Below are 17,479 nucleotides of genomic sequence, written 5' to 3' on the forward strand. Positions count from 1 at the left end.
AGCTGCATTTCTGGAAGTCATGCCTCCGAACTGGATGGGCCAGATCTCCACCCACCTTGGCGTACTGCTATATCCAGAATCTTTTTGTCCTCTTCAGCACTTTTTGAAACATAAAATGCCATATATATTCCTCGACATCAAGGCCAAACATACTGGACGATATTGACAAATTTTGTTATTTCGGTACTCAAGTTATTACAGTAGGGACCCCACCGAAAGGATGAAATGGGCAGATAGGAGCACGTTGGTCGAAGAGTGTGGATAGCCGAGAGAAGTGAGGCTATTGTTATTTTCGGCTTTTGTGATAGATATGTTGTCTGTCTCCCAGGAAAAGTGATAACAGTTGTCAATAAGTTCGTACCTATGGGCCTTTCTCTTGACTCGCCCAGGGAATATGTGTCCCCTCTTTTAGTCCCCCGGTCCGCGTTGTGATTCTTGAAACTATTCAGCGTATACCTTCGACGCCAATAGAGTGGTCGATAATAGTGATGCTCCCCCTGTTGGTCCGAGGCCACAATTCTCAAAGGCTGTCACGATTTCGGGCTCAACATTGCGTAGTTTCTCATATGCTTTCTCCATGAGCGGTGCCCTGTCTCTATTGAGGGCTGCAGCGGGCAAGGTGTGCTGGGGGAGCTTGTCCCCCTTGCATCATGCATTTGGAAGTCGGAATCGAACAAGACCCTCCAGCGCCCTGACTGCGCCTCAAGGTATTTTTTCAGCATTTGCTGCATTTCAGTTTCAAACCGAATGGGACTTTCAGGCATCCACATCCCTCGGAGGGTAACAGCATAAGGGAAAAGGAGCATGGGCCCCTACGCATGCGTCAGCAACAAATGGCGGCTACATTATACATCGGACTTGGCGGATGAGGAGAGGGCATCCAGAATCGTATGGGTCATAATATCATTTCTTTCTCTAGGTCATTATTCTATCACCTCCATATTCATCGCCAGGAAACCGAGACATCAGAAGACGGAAGTACACACGCGTATGACGCCGGGAATGCCACGATACAAAATAGGCAAATGTCCAAAGACATGAAAAAACAGAACATCAACCTTGTTCGCGCTGTACAACATCATCAAAATCAAAACAAAAACAAGACGCTCATGATGAAATAATGCCGCTCATGATATCGTGCGACAAACCAGGAAATAAAGTGCAATGGGTTTAGGTTTCCATCGTTCCAGTCGTAATCAGCATATCGGTTCGCCCAGGGCGATGGAAGCGATCGATGCCAAGATGCTCCTTGCCGTCGCGGCCGACGTAAATTCCGAAGCCGTACATAGGCAGTAAGCGCTCCGATGGAGGGGCGACAATGAGGCGGGTGACAAGATCGGTTTTGCTGCGCGGCTCACGGAGGAGCTTATCCGCGAGAAGGGGGGATTGGTAGAAGTAGCTCATGAGATCGGCGAGGGTGGTGATATCGTGTGGGAGGTAGTGCCGGCGGCCTGGCCAGATGGCCAGGAAGGAGACGGCGTAAAAGCCGCAGAATGCGATCAATGCGTAGAAGGCTGGCATTAGCGAGGAAATGCGGATATCTTCGTGGTTCGGGTACCACAGTGCGATGAACACACCGCCGGCCAGGATTGGGATGGCGATTGAGACAAGGCTCATAAATGAGATCCAGGCGACCTTATAGTGGCCGTTGATGATGGCTTGTAGGGTGACTTGGATGGGAAGAGAAGATGGGTAGGCGAGGAGGATGCTCTTGTCTGCGGCAGCGCCGTTCGGAGCCGCGAGCTCAACGAACGGCTGCAGGGCGCGGAAGTAGGTATCAATCGGCTGCCAGGCAAGGAAGAGAACGTTTCCGATCAATGCTGGGATGAAGCTATAGAGGAAGTTGGAGGCAGAAAATGCGCTTGTGGACGGCATCGTGGGCAGCTTGGGCGGGAAACCGCCCTCGATAGCATTGTTGACGAAGCTGACAGCGACGAAGGCGATAAAAAGCGCAAACACGATGATAGTCCATACGATGACGGAGGGCTTGCGGAGGAACCAGGGTGTCCAGCGGTATCGAGTGAAAGGCGAGTATAGATGGTGATCAAAGGGGTCATTGGCAAAGGCACCTTGATGTTCAAGATCGAAGCGCACTTTGGCCAGCCCGTGAGGCTGTGTCTCGCGACCCTTTTCCGTCTGGTGCAGCGAGGGGGTCCGAATAGGAGCATCAACTTCGCCAATCCCATAGAAGATCTCCGGCTTCATGGAGAGTTTCCAGTATCCAAGTCGCAAAACGCGGGGATCGAGGGACTGTCGTACTGATGGGACGGTCTCCGAGTGCTCATAGTCATGAAGAATGTTCGATCGCTGGATAATGGAGATCAGGTCTGCCAGACAGATCGGGTCCCACATTAGGCCAGTCCAGCCACGGATGAATCGGATCACAAGCAACAGCAATCCAATAGTCAAGAGACCATACGATGCCACCAGAGTCCAGCCCACTGATTGTACACAAGTCCATTTCCAGACGCCTTGTCCGTCCATGACATAATACTTAGCCTGGAAAATGCAGCTCAAGAGGGGAATCGCAAAGAAGTTGGATAACCAGATTGTGAAGAGCGAAACACCAAACAGAGGCTCTCCGTAGCGGAAATGGGAGAAGTCGGGAATAACAAAGTTCTTTGGGAGAATAGGTAGCCCTTGCAAGACAGATCCCCGTTTCCGCTCTGCTGACATCATAGCAAAAGGAGAGATGCGATAGACCGCAGCTTGGACAACAAATGTCCAAATCATTATAGGCGCAGCGAGGATCTGAGGGAGAAACTGCATGACAAAGTATCGAGCACCACCTTGACCATTATAATCCCACAGGCCCTCATGGTGGTGGGACCAGATGTTGCAAAACACGACGCCTGCGATCATAAGCAGGCAACAAAAGATCAGGCTGAGCAGAGCCCATGGCCGCAAAACCATAGGCAGATAGTCCAAAGGCGGGTACAACAAGCTTTGCTCTGGTGGGTCCACAGCAACAAACGACTCGGGGTCAACCGAGTTTGGCCTCTGCGGCAGTGCCTGGGGGGATGGTGATTTGTAGTTCGGCCTTGCTGGTGTCTCCATGTATCGGATGGGTGTGCGTGCGCGGGTGAAATAGCCCAGCCCCTGGTCCCATACAAGCCGATCAGTTGGAAAATCGTCTTTAGTAGAAACCGAATCTTGTCTCGTGGGTCCATTGACCTCCTCGTCACGGGTAAGCTGATCTATAGCGAAGCGAACGTAGGGCGAGTCGTCCAATCCTGGGGTAGGCGCCGGCCCAGCATAGTCACTTGGGACCCGTCGAACAGTATCATCAGATTTGGGGCTAATACGGGCGATTCTTTCTTCCCCAAATCGAACAGTACTGGCTGTTGCTGGTCGTGGGGAGCCAAGGTCCTCCGGTGCTGGTGATTGTTGTTGATATTGTGGGCTTGATTCAGCCATTGGTTGGTGCTGCGGCTGTTGTATCTGAGGCACCGGGGGTGGTGATGCTCGAGATGATTGATGTGAGTCCGGGGTGGCAAAGCGCATTGCGGTCACACAACTATCTGGACTAGATGAAACTGCTCGGTCTGAGAAGGAATAGTAGTCGTCAGATGCAGCAGCGGACTGTCGCGACTCTGTTCGGTAGACTTGGGGTTTGCTTGCTGCGAAACAATCAGTAAAGAGTCATGTGAAATCTTGTTGTTAATCTGTCAAGCTGGATCTCCAGGACATATTTAAAGCTTTTTTTGCTTGGACATACAGTTCACGTTTCGCAGACTGAAATTGCGCGGGGTGGGAGAGTCCGACATGACGGCCGTGGAATGCGGGCAAATCTTCGACAGTCTCGAAGAGTTTTACTTTCGAAGCATTCCCCAGCGAGACACTGGAGCTTAGGCAGTCAATGGGAGTGTGTGATGGACGAGAATTGCAGCCCAGCCGGCTTTTGTTTGGATGGCGTCGTTCTGGTGGGCTACTCCCAGCCACCCCCAGCCTCCCACGCCGCGACACCCAACCAACAGGCCAATAGGGAGGATTGAGACATGAGAGGTTGACGACTCAGACAATTTTGCTTCTGTTTTATTCGATAAATCACAATTACTGTTGCGAATCAGAAAGTGTGGTCGCCCGATCGGCTGTCGTCGTGGTTGAGCTGGTTGAGCTGGCTGTCTAGTGTCGCGGCCCGATCCCCCGCCCCATCGCCATTCCATGGAAGTGCCGAAGCTTGGCTTTGATTGCATTCGCAGGATCTACGGTACAGATTTTACAAAGATTATATTAGTTTACTGCAAGGACTATGTTTTTTGTTTAATTTCTGCTACCGATGTAACGACCAGAAAGCATGGTTCGGACTGGGAGTCACGCCTCCCGTGCTGGTGTAACACTCGAAACCACAACTCCCAAGGAAGCACCCACATCGATGACCACAATCAATAATTACCCTCCTAGATACGATCGGAGGAAGGGCTGAATGCTTGATTGCCGGGGCAGCCTGATTATTGATACATCAAGTGGTGGGAAAATCGGTGTTCCCGTGTCTCCCTTGCTGGTATAGAACGTGGCTGGGCCGTCGGTAACTAGGGCACCTGGCTGGGCAGCGAAAACACGAGGCTGTGAGTGACTCAATTAGACACGGGGCTTATAGTCAACTGAAATCTTGAGGCTTATATTTAGAATACTCTTATCCAATGGCGTTACTTTAATATGACCCTCACCGGTAATCCCATGCATCCAGCAGCCGTCCAGCGCCACAGTCTGGTTGTGGCAGCCAATATTTAGCATCCCTACCTACAAGGGCTGCATACTCCAGCGAATATTCAACCACCCATGCCTTGACATACAGAAAGAACTTTCAGTGCCCTGTTAATTCGGGCAGGATATGCTGAGGTCACACAGGCCGTGGAACAATGTCTCGCTCAAGTTAAGCATTGTCGCATTGGTAAAGGATCCGGAATCTATAAGACTATGGAAAGAAGGCCATTGTGGAATCTTTTATTAGACATAGCTCGTATTTAAATAACCATCGTGGAGAAATGGGAGACCTTCATATTTAAATCCTAGTAGTAATGACTTGATTGTCAGGCTGCCAGATAGTATTGCCGTTGCGAAATTCTTCTTGCCAATATGCGGGCTTTTATACCTATAGCAATATCCAGCTGTCTAGTCAATATGTAACTGCCTGGATGGTTCGGCCATTGTGCGAAAGGACCCTGCCCGCGGGTATCGTCAGTATATGTCCAAGCAAGGGAGGAATATTGTAACAGAGTGGGCTCCAGGAGAAGGAAGCAGGACTTGCGCATGTTTCCCGCGCCGCCAATGCCAAACCTGACATAACGCTCTTGTAAATCTGGTGGGGGTCCATGGCTGGATCCTTCATTTCTTAGAGTCATCTCCCAAGATTGCAAAAATGGAGTTCTTCCCGGCGATAGGGAGCAATCTTCTTGGTAAGTGGGCTTCTTTCGCTTTGCCCAGGGCCATAGTCGGCATAAGGAGGGCATATCGAGAGTTATTGATGACGTTGATGCTTTTTTCTGGTATATTGTTAGCGAGATCGGGATATTCTTAACCGTGATTGCTGCGGTGCTTGTACCTGACGAACGGCGCTTTGGGAGCTGTCTCGAGGCCACGTCGTCTTTTGCCTGCTGGGCCTCTATCGGAAAGCAGCTACACACCATGCTGGGTATATCGCCCTATTTAAGTAGAGGGGCGCTTGCCATTGGGTTACGCAGACATTATATAATGCATCTAGCATCATCCGTGGGTCTGTAGCTATACCTGCCCTCCCGGCCCATAGTATTGCGCACCTCTCGCATTCTGTGACGCTTTCAACTTTCTAGAGATCGATGGTCCAGCTGTTACCCTATCAAAACCTGAATTCCCATTCGATTCACGGTCGATTGTACAAAATTCATTGCAACAATGCTGGTGTCTGTGTAACCCACAGCCACCCGGTTTTGTGGACCGTGGGAGCTTGCTATCCCTGGGGAGACCGGATTCCGACATCGATCAAATGATCTAAGGTGTGATTTGATCGCACAAAGAGCTATCGAAGCACCAGCTATCGTATCAGCTGCTTATCGGCTGGCTCCCACCATAAGCTTAATTAGGCTCCACCATCCTATCAAAGAAGGGTGCGTGCATGGGATGGTATCAACTCAACAGGGCTCTTTTAGCCGACAAGCCCCTATAAGCTCTCGCTTAGCTCTTTTTATCTCGCCCCGACCGGGAATCCTTATCTAGCCCCAAAGCTAATGGTCGCTATTCAAAATAAGGCTAGCTTTTCTTGGTGGGGTGCGGCTTGTTTCATCTTAAACGTGGACAGTGGGCCGGTCCGCCTGGCCCCGGTGTCCAAGCCCAGAGTCTACTATGGCTGCCGTTCTATGTACGAAGTACGGACTACCATGCAGGCAAATTCAGCCAGATCCTGCTTTTGGGGCCTTAACGACCTCTCTATGAATCGTATAGATTTTCCAAGTGCCGATCTTGTTTCCCCATGGTTGAAGAAGTCCCTGGAAAACGATACGTGGTAGTTTAGAGAAGCATCCTGCCAGGTGCAAAACAGTTCGTCTAAGCTTCAAGGGGACCTGGGCAGTGGCGAGAGAGGATAATTCCTGTGGGACTGCAGCCGGCTGGAAGCGATCGCAATAAGTCTTTTCGGTGCCTTCAACGGTACGCATGGCTCTCCATCAGTGATTCTTCCGATGCCTGCGCACACAAATTCCGAGTCGAAAAAAAGGATGTGGAGGTTGGTGACTCGTCATTCTCGCGGCTGGTGCTGCCAGGGGAATTCGGGGGCCTACGTCTGCGCCATCTCCTGGGGCATCACGGACCCCCGCGACGTTGTCCGCAAGGCTTGGCGTGTGGCCTGCCATGGGAATCCAACGCCCCGCGACGGCTCCACGGTGCAGCGAATGAGAGGCCCGGTCCTCGATGCGCGCACTGGCAAGCGGATCAGTGCTGCTGCAGTCAGCATCTACGAGTCAGAGTGCACTGGTAATGGAGCATGGGATTCTAGAAGAAAAGAAGCAGTTCAGATCAAGACAGTATAGGAAGGGGTCGCGGACTCCGCAGGGTTTGAGAGATGTAGGAGAATATGGGAGACGGCGACCGTGAATCTCGAAAGCGGGTAAAACGTCGCTGCCTGAGGCGGTGGCCCCCGTACAGCCTCGACCCGTCCACGGTTTCCTCCTTCGCCTCCGCAATGGTGCCGCAGGCTTATCGCTTCTTGTCTTTCTTTAATGCCCTCTTTTAGCCTTTAGCCTACGTCTTCGCTTCCCCTCAATTCTTCCTCCGGTTCCTGCCTTCATTCCTTCACCTTCCCTTGAACCTCCCACCCCAAACCTACCCCTACCCCCTCCCCCTTCGCAGTCCGGTCTCAGGAGACCTCCGATGAGCCTCATGCTTGATTAAATCGGACACCCACTCGATCGACACTGCGCCCACGCTTGCAAGTCTGGAACTCGCTCGTTTTCCTCTGGCTTGAGAGGCAAGGTCCCTGGGTGTCCCGAAGCTGTTGCCCTCCCCTCACCATGTTACTCAAGCCCGCCACTCCCCTCACCATCTTGCTGCTGATCGCCTTTGCCCTCCTCTTGCTATCCTGCCTATCTACGCCTATAGTCAACGGAATCCCATTGGCGACCTTCGACAATGTCGACTATGGTGTCTTTGGTTATTGTCAAGCCGACAAGTGTACCAATATCCATGTCGGATACACCAGCAGTAAGTGGTGGTCGCGGTTTCGTTTCGGCCTGCTGCGTAGTAGCTAAGCATCCCTGCAGATGATATAGATAGTACCGGCGACGATTTCAATCTCCCCTCCAGCACCCGGAAATCGCTCTCGTCGATCCTGATCGTCCACCCCATCGCTGCATTTCTCACTCTCATTTGTCTCGGCCTGGCCGCCGCCGCCCACTTCCATGGCCCATCTCATTCGCCGCGCTTCCTGCTCGCGCTCTTGATCCTGCTCCTGCCGACGCTTCTAATCACCCTCCTCGCCTTTTTGGTGGATATTCTACTCTTTGTACCGCATTTGCGATGGGGTGGATGGATCGTGCTGGCGTCCACCATTCTCCTCGTCTCGTGCGGGGTGGTGACTTGCGCCATGCGCCGCACCTTGGTCAGCCGCAAAGCGCGGAAGCGCCGAATTGCTGAGAACGCGGAGATGAGCGGTGAGAACTACTACAACCGACAGAATGCCGCAGCTGCGGCGATAGGTACTGCGCCGGTCGCGGCTGAAACCAAGGAAGTCATGGTTTCTGGCTCTCCTGGCTCTGAATCAGGCCCAAATATTGCAGCTTTTCGCACAGAGACCCGAGAGAGCGACGATGATCGGACCCCGCTGAACTCCCATAATGCTAACGGCATGAACGATGTTCCTGCGCCGCCGGATGCGCAATATTCCAGCCGCCATGGAACTCCCTATCGCCCTCCTCAAGAAGAGGCTGGTATGCCTTCCGCGGGCCCATATGGCAACCCTCAGATAATGCGCAACCCCTCCGATCCTCGGCTGCGTCCTCAGTACTCTGACGGCAGCATGGGTTCTCGACGCGGTGGAGGTCCGCCTGGGTTCGGCCCGCGTGGACGCGGAGGATACCCTCCCCGTGGTGCATATGGACGGGGCGGACCCTACATGGGGCCACCTCGGGGTCCTCCTGGTGGTCGAGGTGGCTATATGGGAGGGCCAATGCCCCCGCGCGGCCGTGGGGGGATGATGCCCGCCCGCGGAGCGCCCCGCAGTGCCCCTGGCTATGCGCCGGGCCTGAATCGCAGCTTCGACTCATACGGCAGGCCCATGGATGACCCCTATGGTCAGCACGGAACGGCGCCTGGAGGCCCGATGCGCGACCCTTCTCCAGGGCCGATTGGAATGGCCGTGTCTCTAGACACTGCGGGTCAGGTCATCGAGATGCAGCCTCAAGCGCGCCGACATGACACGTATGAGTCGGACCCACCGATGAGCAATGAGTATCAACCTCATGCGATGTCCGTGGACGGGGCTCATGCGCCTCTTGAGAGCCCGACAAGTCAATACAGTCAGACCGAGTACGTTTTTCCCGTAGGGTTGATTAGCTTGCAGTCCAGCTAACATCATTTATTCGCAGTTCTTACACTCCTGCTCGTACTGGGTGGTATCCGCATGATAGCAACCGAACCCTTTCCCCACGCTTATCTCCGTCGCCGGTGCATACCGGTGCAGCGCAACGTACGAGCGACTACTACGAAGACGTGGACCCTCGGTTTGCACGTCGCCCTTCTCCGCAACGTAACTCGGGTGTTCCTTCTCTTCTAACTCCAGGCGGGCCTCACTGTAAGTCTCAGCAATAAGCAGCCAGTCCTCATTCATTACCACTAACGCAACCGCAGTTTGATGATTGAGTGATTCCACCTGGCTCTCCGAATGATTCCACCGACATTGACATACCTTTCCTGCGATACCCCTTTCATTCCCTGCCTACCCATTTCCTTTTTCTTTTTTTTTTTTTGGAACGACTTGTGATTTTTCTCCTCGACATCATGGCAATGCGGGTCATTCTGGGGAGCGGAGTTTTTGGTTCCTGACGATCTTCCCTGGCGGTTTCCCTCTCTTTCTCTTTCTCTTCGTTTCGCTATGGCATGCTCGGGCCTCTCGCCGAGCTTGGTCTCGCATACCTATTGCTTTTTGATCCGGTGTTAAGATGGCAGATGCTGGCTTTTCTCTGCCTTCGTGGCAACGCTCAACATGTACAGCAGTTGGTTGATGCGATGTACAGAAACCGATACCTAACTGGCTACTTCACTTTTTTTTCTTTTTCTCCAGGATCCGAAAGCACCCTGAGCGATTTCCGTCCTTCCGGTTGCTTATCTTGGTCTATCTTTGCGGCTCTGGATCGCCTGTCATCTACATACCCGAATTTACATATATTTCCTTCCCTATTCTATACTAGTTTTCATATTCCTATCCCTCCAACCATGTCTCTCGTGATACGCACGGTCGTTGCTAACGCGGTTCCTGGTCCGGTTCTTGTCACGTGATATGACGTTAGTCGATCGCCGCCACGCTTCGACTTGCGCTTTCCCCGCCGATCATGACGGCCACGCTTGCGTTGCTGGCCGAAAGCTTGATTTGGGTAGGCGCCACTAATTTCATTCGCAGCGCGCGGGTTTCTCTCGGTCAAAAGGAGCTTGTATTTAACAATGACCTCCGCCAATCCTGGTTTTTGTTTTGTGATATTTCCTCTTTAGTGGCGCCAAGACCTGTCTCTATGGATATCTATTCCGGAAGGGCAACGCAGCATGAATGACCCCGGCCTGGACAATGCAATCGCCGACGAGGCGAATGCCCTGGATTTCTTCCACTCTGATGGTGCGGGGCGTAGTGTCCCTGATGCTGAGGATGGCAAAAGCCATCAGATAACTGCTCAATATCCACACGCAGGACGGTGGTGGCTTGCGAGTACAGCATACCCATTGGCAGCAGTATGGAATACCTGGCTCTATCACAAATAGATGCACCCTTTCTCACTGTTTTTTAGGGAACCTTCGGGCCCATGGCGAGTGCCTTCAATATCTGCTCACTGTCGCAAAAATGGCGCATGGAGATACTTCCTGGCGGCGGAGAACGAGACATCGCGGATCCAACATGGTAAGCCACCACACATTGGCAGCGCGGATAAGTCATTTACGTCTTTTCTAGGGTCATCGCGCTTAACACAGTCTCACTTGTCTGTGCAATAATCGCAAACTTGGCCCTTTCATTAAACATGGCACGGCGCATTCGCTTTGAGGTTGCACAGCCGATCATCATCATCGGATGGTATATTTCATCCGTTTTGCTGATCGGAATCCTTGTCGGCTTGGGAGTCCTCATGTACCAACCCCAGAACGCCGGGTACGTGTACACCCAGGGGTATTTCTACGGAGCCTACGCCGCTGGGCTCTATTTCATCATCTCATCCTTGCTGGTCGTGACTGCGTACGGTGCCTATAAGAATCACTACAGCCGCGAGTACAAATTGACTACCAGTCAGAGAACTCTGATGCTCCAAACTATCGTCTTTTGCATCTACCTTCTGGGCGGCGCAGCAGTTTATGCAAAAATAGAAAATTGGCGGTTCTTGGATGCACTCTACTGGGCGGATTACACATTACTAACTATTGGTGTGGGTAATTTCGCACCCGTGACCCATCTTGGCCGAGGTTTGCTCTTCCCTTATGCGGTTGGAGGCATTGTGATTCTTGGTCTGATCATCTCCTCTATCCGGACGCTGACGCTGGAGCACGGACGACAAAAGATCGCGGACCTCTTAACAGCACGCGCCCACAAGTTCTTGGTGAAGGAGGCGTTCTCAAGTCACAGCCATCTGCCTGGACTGGTACCCAACTTGCGCGTCGCTGAACCCGACGAAGACGAGCTCAGCGACCGCGAAAGACAAAAGCGAGAATTTATTACCATGCGACGCGTTCGACAATTGGCAACCGTACAGCACAAATGGATCTCACTCACAATGTCCATGATCATGTGGATGGGCCTATGGCTCATCGGCGCGGTGGTCTTCTGGCGTTCCGAGGTGCATCTCCAATGGAGCTACTTTGAGGCCCTCTACTTCGCCTATACGACCCTTCTTACTATCGGTTACGGCGACCTCTACCCCGTCAGCAGTCTCGGCAAATCATTTTTCGTCTTCTGGTCCCTTCTCGCGGTGCCAACCATCACAATCCTGATCTCCAATATTGGCGACACCCTCATCCGTTTCGTCCGCGACATCACCCTCTTCCTTGGTGAAATCACCATTCTCCCAGGTGACGTGCCTTTCCTCGACCGCATCAAAGGCGTCTTTCACATTTCCTGGACGGACCTGTGGCTCCAAGAAACAACAGGCGAGAAGAAAGCCACGCAAGACATTCCAAATGACCCAGGCGAATACACTGAAGAGAGCGCCGTAAACGCGCGCCACACGATCGAGGCCGAGGAACACAAGAAAGAAGAGTCTGCTCGCCGCCGCGGCGACGTCGCCGCCGAGAACGTGCACCACTACCACTACCTGCTGTTCCGGGAAGTGCGCAAGCTGATGGAGCTCTCCGCCAATAATCTGTCGAAGGAGTTTGACTACCTCGAATGGGAGTACTATCTGGGCCTGATCTCGGGGAAACATAAACCGCCTACTGAGGCGAGCGCGGCCCAGACAAAGGAGGATGTGGAGCGGGAGAAAAAGTTTCGGGAGTGGAGCTGGATTGATAAGAAGAATCCGTTGCTAGGGGATAAGAGTGAGGTTGAGTGGTTGCTCAATGCCTTGATGGAGGCGTTGGAGCGCGAGTTGAGGCAGTCCAGTCGGGCTTATCATTCTCCGGAGGGTAGTGAGGGTAGTGATCATTCCGAGAGTAATGGTGTCGCTGGAATTGGGACGGAGGAGGCTCCTGAGCCGGGCAGTGCTAGGGAGGATTAAGCTACCCTTGGAGAGTTGTGCATCTTGACAGTTGGGTTGGTTAGACGATTCTGAAATAGTCTTGACAGCCCTTCGTTTAAACAGACTTTAGACCCTTTCTATTCAAATTATAAATTACTACTCAGTGGCTACATATTTGAAACACACTTAGGGTGGCTTGATTGCGTCTTGCAGGGGAGTTCATGAAAGACGACGCGAATAGAGCAAACGCCCTCCCAATTCCGCGGAATATGCGGCTTGGAGTGGGCCATCGCCCGGTTTCCAAGTTTAGCACTCACGAACGAATTGATATACCTAATAGATTCAGCCATCCTGTCAATTCTTCTCTCAGAACGGCATGTACCTAGGTACTACACTTGCAGCAGCCCGATTAACGTGGCGCCAATACCAGCTAGCAGACCTGGTACAAAGTGGATCCTTGTAGGTACTTGGGCACTTCGGTCAGGGAAGTCAAGTCTCTTTGAACCGGTGGCACTGGTCATTCCAGGTAGAAGCGTGTCGATGCAGGTGATCTAATAGATAGCTGCCAGACAAGTTATCTTTCAAGACTGCAACCCGTGTGGCTGTGGCCTAAATCTTTGGGTAACCTACATGTGGGAGGACTAATCGCAGCGATGCTCAATCCGCGGAGATATATATTGAAACCTAACCGTCGGCAACTACCCATGGTACAACACTAACCTAACCTGTTCTCTAAACTGCCGGGTGTTCCAATAATATTCCAGAACGCACATTTAGGTCGATAATTTCAATTAGGGGGAATGGAAATTGGTAAAACTAAAGTATACAGTAAAAGCGCTAGGGTGGGCGGATATGCATAACTATGGAAAGCTTCAATAGAAGGACCGCCACAAACAATCCCATCGTCAAATCATGCAATTTCGCAGAATCTCAGAAACCCTAAAAAAGGAAGCTACGCAAAGCTCCAAATCCAGCAATTACCTATGATCACCATTGAATAACCTAGATCACCGACGAAACAACGGAAGGAAACTGGGAAAATAACAGTCGAAATTTGCAAGAAACGCGCAGAAGACGCGAAAATAAAAGCAGACCGACCCGCTTGGCCGGAGAGAACAAGAACAGATGAGAGTAGGAAAGGGGGTAAACAGAAGTTTTAAGTATCAGGAAACAAAAAAGAGAAGAGACGCTCATTCGTGCCATGTAAGGGAGAGGAAAAGGAAAAGAGAGCCAGAAACATAAAACGAGAAAGAGAAAACGCAACATCAACGACCTCGCCCCAATTTCTTTTCTATGTACGCAACGCACCCGACCCCAATCCAGATCCGAGCCGATTTGATCCGCTCAGATCTGATGCATGCATGCAAGCTTCAAAAGACGCAAGGCAACGCAGACACAGCAACGCAAGATGATGGAAAACACACTGCCCCCAACTATCCATCTAGGTGGAACTAGCGCCTAGCTCACTGCACGCTCCGACTCGCCTGACTGGCACGGCTTGGACTCGTGCGACTCGGCTCATCCTCTTCCAGCACATCGCTCAAGCGTGTCGGATGGCGATGCCGCGGCGTGACAGACTCCCACCCGGTACCAGCGCCCCACCCAGCACCGCTGTAGTCGGCCGTGGTCGGCGGGTACGGTGCGTGCATGGGCGGCGCGCTGCCGGCGCCCGTGTACGCGCCGTCCGTGGTGTAGTGGCGCTCTTCAACGGGGCTGTGGTCGTACTCATCGCTGCCCTCGGAGAGGGGCCCGGCCGGGTAGTGGTATGGGTGTGCGGTGTCGCGCGCGTAGCCGGTGTACTCGTCGTCGCCGGCCTCGCTGCTGCCGACGTAGGAGTGCGCGTCCGGCTCGGAGGTTGGCGCGGCATAGGCAGCGGTGCTGGGCTCGTGTGTGAATACTTGGCCAGCGGGTGGGTAGGGGGCTTTGGATGCGGGCGGGTCGGTCTTTTTGGGCTCGATGAATGGATCTGAGCCTGTCGGGGACGCGGGCATGTTCTCATCGTAGTATGTGCGACTCATGCCGGCGTCGGCCGGCTTGCCTGAGTAATCTATACCCATGGAGGTTGCCGTGGGACCGCCGGGATAGGGGCCCTCGCGCGTGGGCGGCCGGGTGGTGTGGCGGCTGGGCACGCCTTGGATCATGGGGACAACCTGGACGCCGCCGACAAGGGTGGGCTCGCCGTTGCGGAGGGAGTTAGTTCGGTCGCGTTCTTCCTGTTCGCGGCGGCCGAGCTCTTCCCATGCACGCCGGGCCTCTTCCTTGGAGATCTGCAGCTCGCGCCGCATCTCGCGCAGAAGGTCTTCGGCACGGCTTTTGTCTTGGTCTGCGGTTTGGGCTGCGGCGAAGGCGTCGGCGCGGCCTTGTCTTTCGGCCTTGAGTTGGCGTTCCAGGTCGGCTTGGACCTCTTTCGAACGTTCTTGCTCGGCGCGAGTGTCGAAGAACCAACGCTGGAATTTGCGTTCGGAAGATGCGCGCAGGCGCTGCAGTTCGACGACAGCGTGGAACAGGTTGGCGCCGGCGGCGGACAGGTCAGTGATCTGTCGAGCTAGTTGTTGGCTGAGGGGATCACGTTCGAGGTCATCATTGTGCTGCTCGAGCTTCCGGATCCAGTAGCTGGTGAGGCCTTCCCAGTGCGAAGAGAGCGTCTCCCACCGTTCAAAGGCATGTGGAAAACCGGCCCGACGTGGCTGCTGGAGAGTCTGAGAGGCGCCGCCCGGTTGGCTACTTGGAGGAGCTGGTGCGGACTTGGAAAATCCCGTTGACCCCGGCTGAGGACCAGCTGCTGCTGCTGCGCTCTGTGAACGAGCATGTTGAGCAGATGCACCCACACGCTGCTGGCTTGATGAAGGTGCTGGTTGCGATTGACTGGGCATCTCGACACCACCAGGAGCAGGTGCAGGCGCAGGCGGAGCCTGGTAGTCTTGTCTGGGAGCTATCGGCGCAGCACTTGTAGTGGGGCGGTAGCCCGGAGCAGATCCCGGTGCAGTCATAGCGCTAGCCTCTGGAGGTACTTGAGGGCCTCTCGGAGCTCGTTGCGCTTGCGCGCGGCGCTGTGGCGCTGGATCACCCACAGCGCCAGCAGCGTACTGTTGAGCCTGAGCTTGCTCCAGCTGCTCCAGCTCCAATTGCTGTCTTTCTAGCTCTTCCTGTTCTCTCGCGCGCGCCTCCTGCTCTGCTTTGCGGCGCGCCTCCCGATCTCGACGTTGTCTCATAATGTCGGTCGGGGTTCGAACACCACTGGGCGGTTGGGTGGAAGAAGGTACCGGAGCCGGGGCGCTTGGAGGCACCCGCGAGCCACCATTTGATACACGGCCATTGCCTACCGGCCCAGCGGGACCAGCAACGCCTACCATGTTGGACATAGGAGCATTCACTTCGTCCCAGTCCAAGGTGAAACTGAAGGGACGGCGGATGGCGTCCTCAAGCGCAAAGAGAATGGCCGAGGCCGTGCGGGACGAGACACTGGTGGTTCTCTGCGGCCAGTACGAGGAGTTGAGGAGCTGGTATGGATCGTCGACGGTCGACCCGTGCTCGTCAGTCTGTGCTTCAGAGAGTGCCGGTCGTAGCCCTTCGACGCCGCTGTCTGGACTAGGCTGGACGGCAACTGGGATCGAATGCGCCGGCAGCGGTCGAGGTGGTTGTCTACCCGAAATGTCGTGCGAGACGGTGCGGCGGTGCGGCAATGGGCGAACGTCAGGCTGACGGCGAACTCGGCGTAAGGGATGGTGCGAGTCTGTCGCCGAAGATGGGCGGTAATTAGCAGAGTGGGAGGAGGAAGGCCGGGGGACTGGTGGCTGCTGGCGCTGTTGCGCAAAAGTCGTAAACGTGGACGGGTCGTTAAGGTCGTAGGCTTCGTGAGACGATCGGTGCGTGTGGCGAGACACCTCTGGCACGGTCTGGTGGAGGGAGTGAGACGACGACAATGCGAAGTGCGACTTGCGTCACCGAGAATCTGGGGTCGTTGAGCCCCAGGGTGTATCGCGATTGTGGTGTCGATCACTCAGGGAATCGGGTCTGTACAACAATCCGGGAGGGTTATCGACGATGGGGTGTGGAGTCTCTAAACCCGGGGGGAATTGAGAAACCAAACGATGCGGGTGAGAATGGGTGGTTCCTTTTCTTTTTCGGTTTCTTCTTCTCCTCTGTCTCTCTTAGAAAATTGGAGATTGAGAATGAGGGAAGGGAAAGGGAGGTTGTTCTGGGCGAGGTCGTGGTGGCTGGATTAATTGAGATGGCTGGGGTCGCCGTGCGAGCTGCAGCGCACCAAACCTGTCGCGCGGACCATCCAGCGCCCACGCTCCCGCGCCAATGACCAGTCAAAGGTGAAATCGAGCGCAAGAAAAAAAAAAAGGAGATGAGACGGGAGATAGGCAGGACGAATTGGCCGAAAGCTGGGTGGACTGGAAGTTCCCTGGCAGAGGTCCCGTGCTGGGTGATGCCAGTGGGAGTGTCCGGCCGTCTTCCTCTCTTATCCCGGATGAAGAAGCGGAAGGAAGAAAAAGAGTGTCAGGGATCAGGGTGACTACCTCCTCACGACCAGCTCAATACTTGCGAGCCCCGATCGGAAGCGGTGCTGCCGCGCAATTGATTGGGTGAAAAAGCACCAGCTCAGTAATTGCCTGCTCCGGGACTGTCTCGGTCGCGCGGTCAATCGGGACTGGCGAAGGAGAGTGATGGAAAGGCCGTCATAGGTGAAGGTGTGAAGAGGGAGCCGAGCAGACCAGCATTCAAGTGAGAGAAGGGAAAAGACAAGGCGTGGAGCCGAAGGGGATCTCAACTAGTTCATCTCGCAATGGAACTCAAGTCACGCCAGCCAGCTCATTCAGGCCAAGTCAGGCCAAGTCAGGCCGAGTCAGGCCGAGTCAGGCCAGTCAAAGGCGCAGATCGTCGACTCCATTGCCAGTGCCACGGTTGGGCGTGGAAGAATACAGCTAGCGACGATAGTCGAGTAGCCCCGTACCGTCCTACCGTACTACAATACTCTCAAAGAACGCAAACGCAATACCTGGAGTCGAGGGTGATGCGCTGGCAATCGGGCACTAACTACGTAGTGAGCCTGCGAAGTATACGCCGGGCAGCGTGGACGCATCGCTCCCCACTTGTGGCCAAAACGCCTCGCCTCCAATTGCGCCAGACTGTCC

At 54.0% G+C, this 17,479-nt stretch overlaps 5 protein-coding genes across 5 annotated transcripts; 3 read left to right on the plus strand and 2 right to left on the minus strand.

Annotated features, from left to right (window-relative positions):
* Positions 1–1,170: 1,170 nt before the first annotated feature.
* Positions 1,171–3,767, minus strand: N7482_009629 (DUF3433 domain-containing protein; the record flags this gene model as incomplete). Its single annotated transcript, XM_056691753.1, has 2 exons — positions 1,171–3,620; positions 3,719–3,767. 2 exons carry the CDS (start codon positions 3,765–3,767, stop codon positions 1,171–1,173), a joined length of 2,499 nt encoding a protein of 832 aa, XP_056539459.1.
* Positions 3,768–6,692: 2,925 nt separating this feature from the next.
* N7482_009630 (uncharacterized protein) lies at positions 6,693–7,004 on the plus strand (the record flags this gene model as incomplete). The annotated part of the gene is made up of 1 exon (XM_056691754.1): positions 6,693–7,004. One exon carries the CDS (start codon positions 6,693–6,695, stop codon positions 7,002–7,004), a length of 312 nt encoding a protein of 103 aa, XP_056539460.1.
* A 480-nt stretch (positions 7,005–7,484) lies between these two features.
* Positions 7,485–9,279, plus strand: N7482_009631 (putative pH signal transduction protein PalI; the record flags this gene model as incomplete). Its single annotated transcript, XM_056691755.1, has 3 exons — positions 7,485–7,674; positions 7,743–8,997; positions 9,057–9,279. The coding sequence occupies 3 exons, from the start codon at positions 7,485–7,487 to the stop codon at positions 9,277–9,279; spliced, it is 1,668 nt and encodes a 555-aa protein (XP_056539461.1).
* Positions 9,280–10,227: 948 nt separating this feature from the next.
* On the plus strand, positions 10,228–12,377 carry N7482_009632 (potassium channel family protein; the record flags this gene model as incomplete). Its single annotated transcript, XM_056691756.1, has 3 exons — positions 10,228–10,410; positions 10,467–10,576; positions 10,628–12,377. The coding sequence occupies 3 exons, from the start codon at positions 10,228–10,230 to the stop codon at positions 12,375–12,377; spliced, it is 2,043 nt and encodes a 680-aa protein (XP_056539462.1).
* A 1,424-nt stretch (positions 12,378–13,801) lies between these two features.
* Positions 13,802–16,623, minus strand: N7482_009633 (uncharacterized protein; the record flags this gene model as incomplete). The annotated part of the gene is made up of 2 exons (XM_056691757.1): positions 13,802–16,273; positions 16,603–16,623. 2 exons carry the CDS (start codon positions 16,621–16,623, stop codon positions 13,802–13,804), a joined length of 2,493 nt encoding a protein of 830 aa, XP_056539463.1.
* Positions 16,624–17,479: the final 856 nt, after the last annotated feature.

Source organism: Penicillium canariense, assembly GCF_028826845.1.
Source record: "Penicillium canariense strain IBT 26290 chromosome Unknown utg000007l_segment0_segment0, whole genome shotgun sequence".
In the NCBI taxonomy this organism is placed as follows: Eukaryota; Fungi; Ascomycota; class Eurotiomycetes; order Eurotiales; family Aspergillaceae; genus Penicillium; species Penicillium canariense.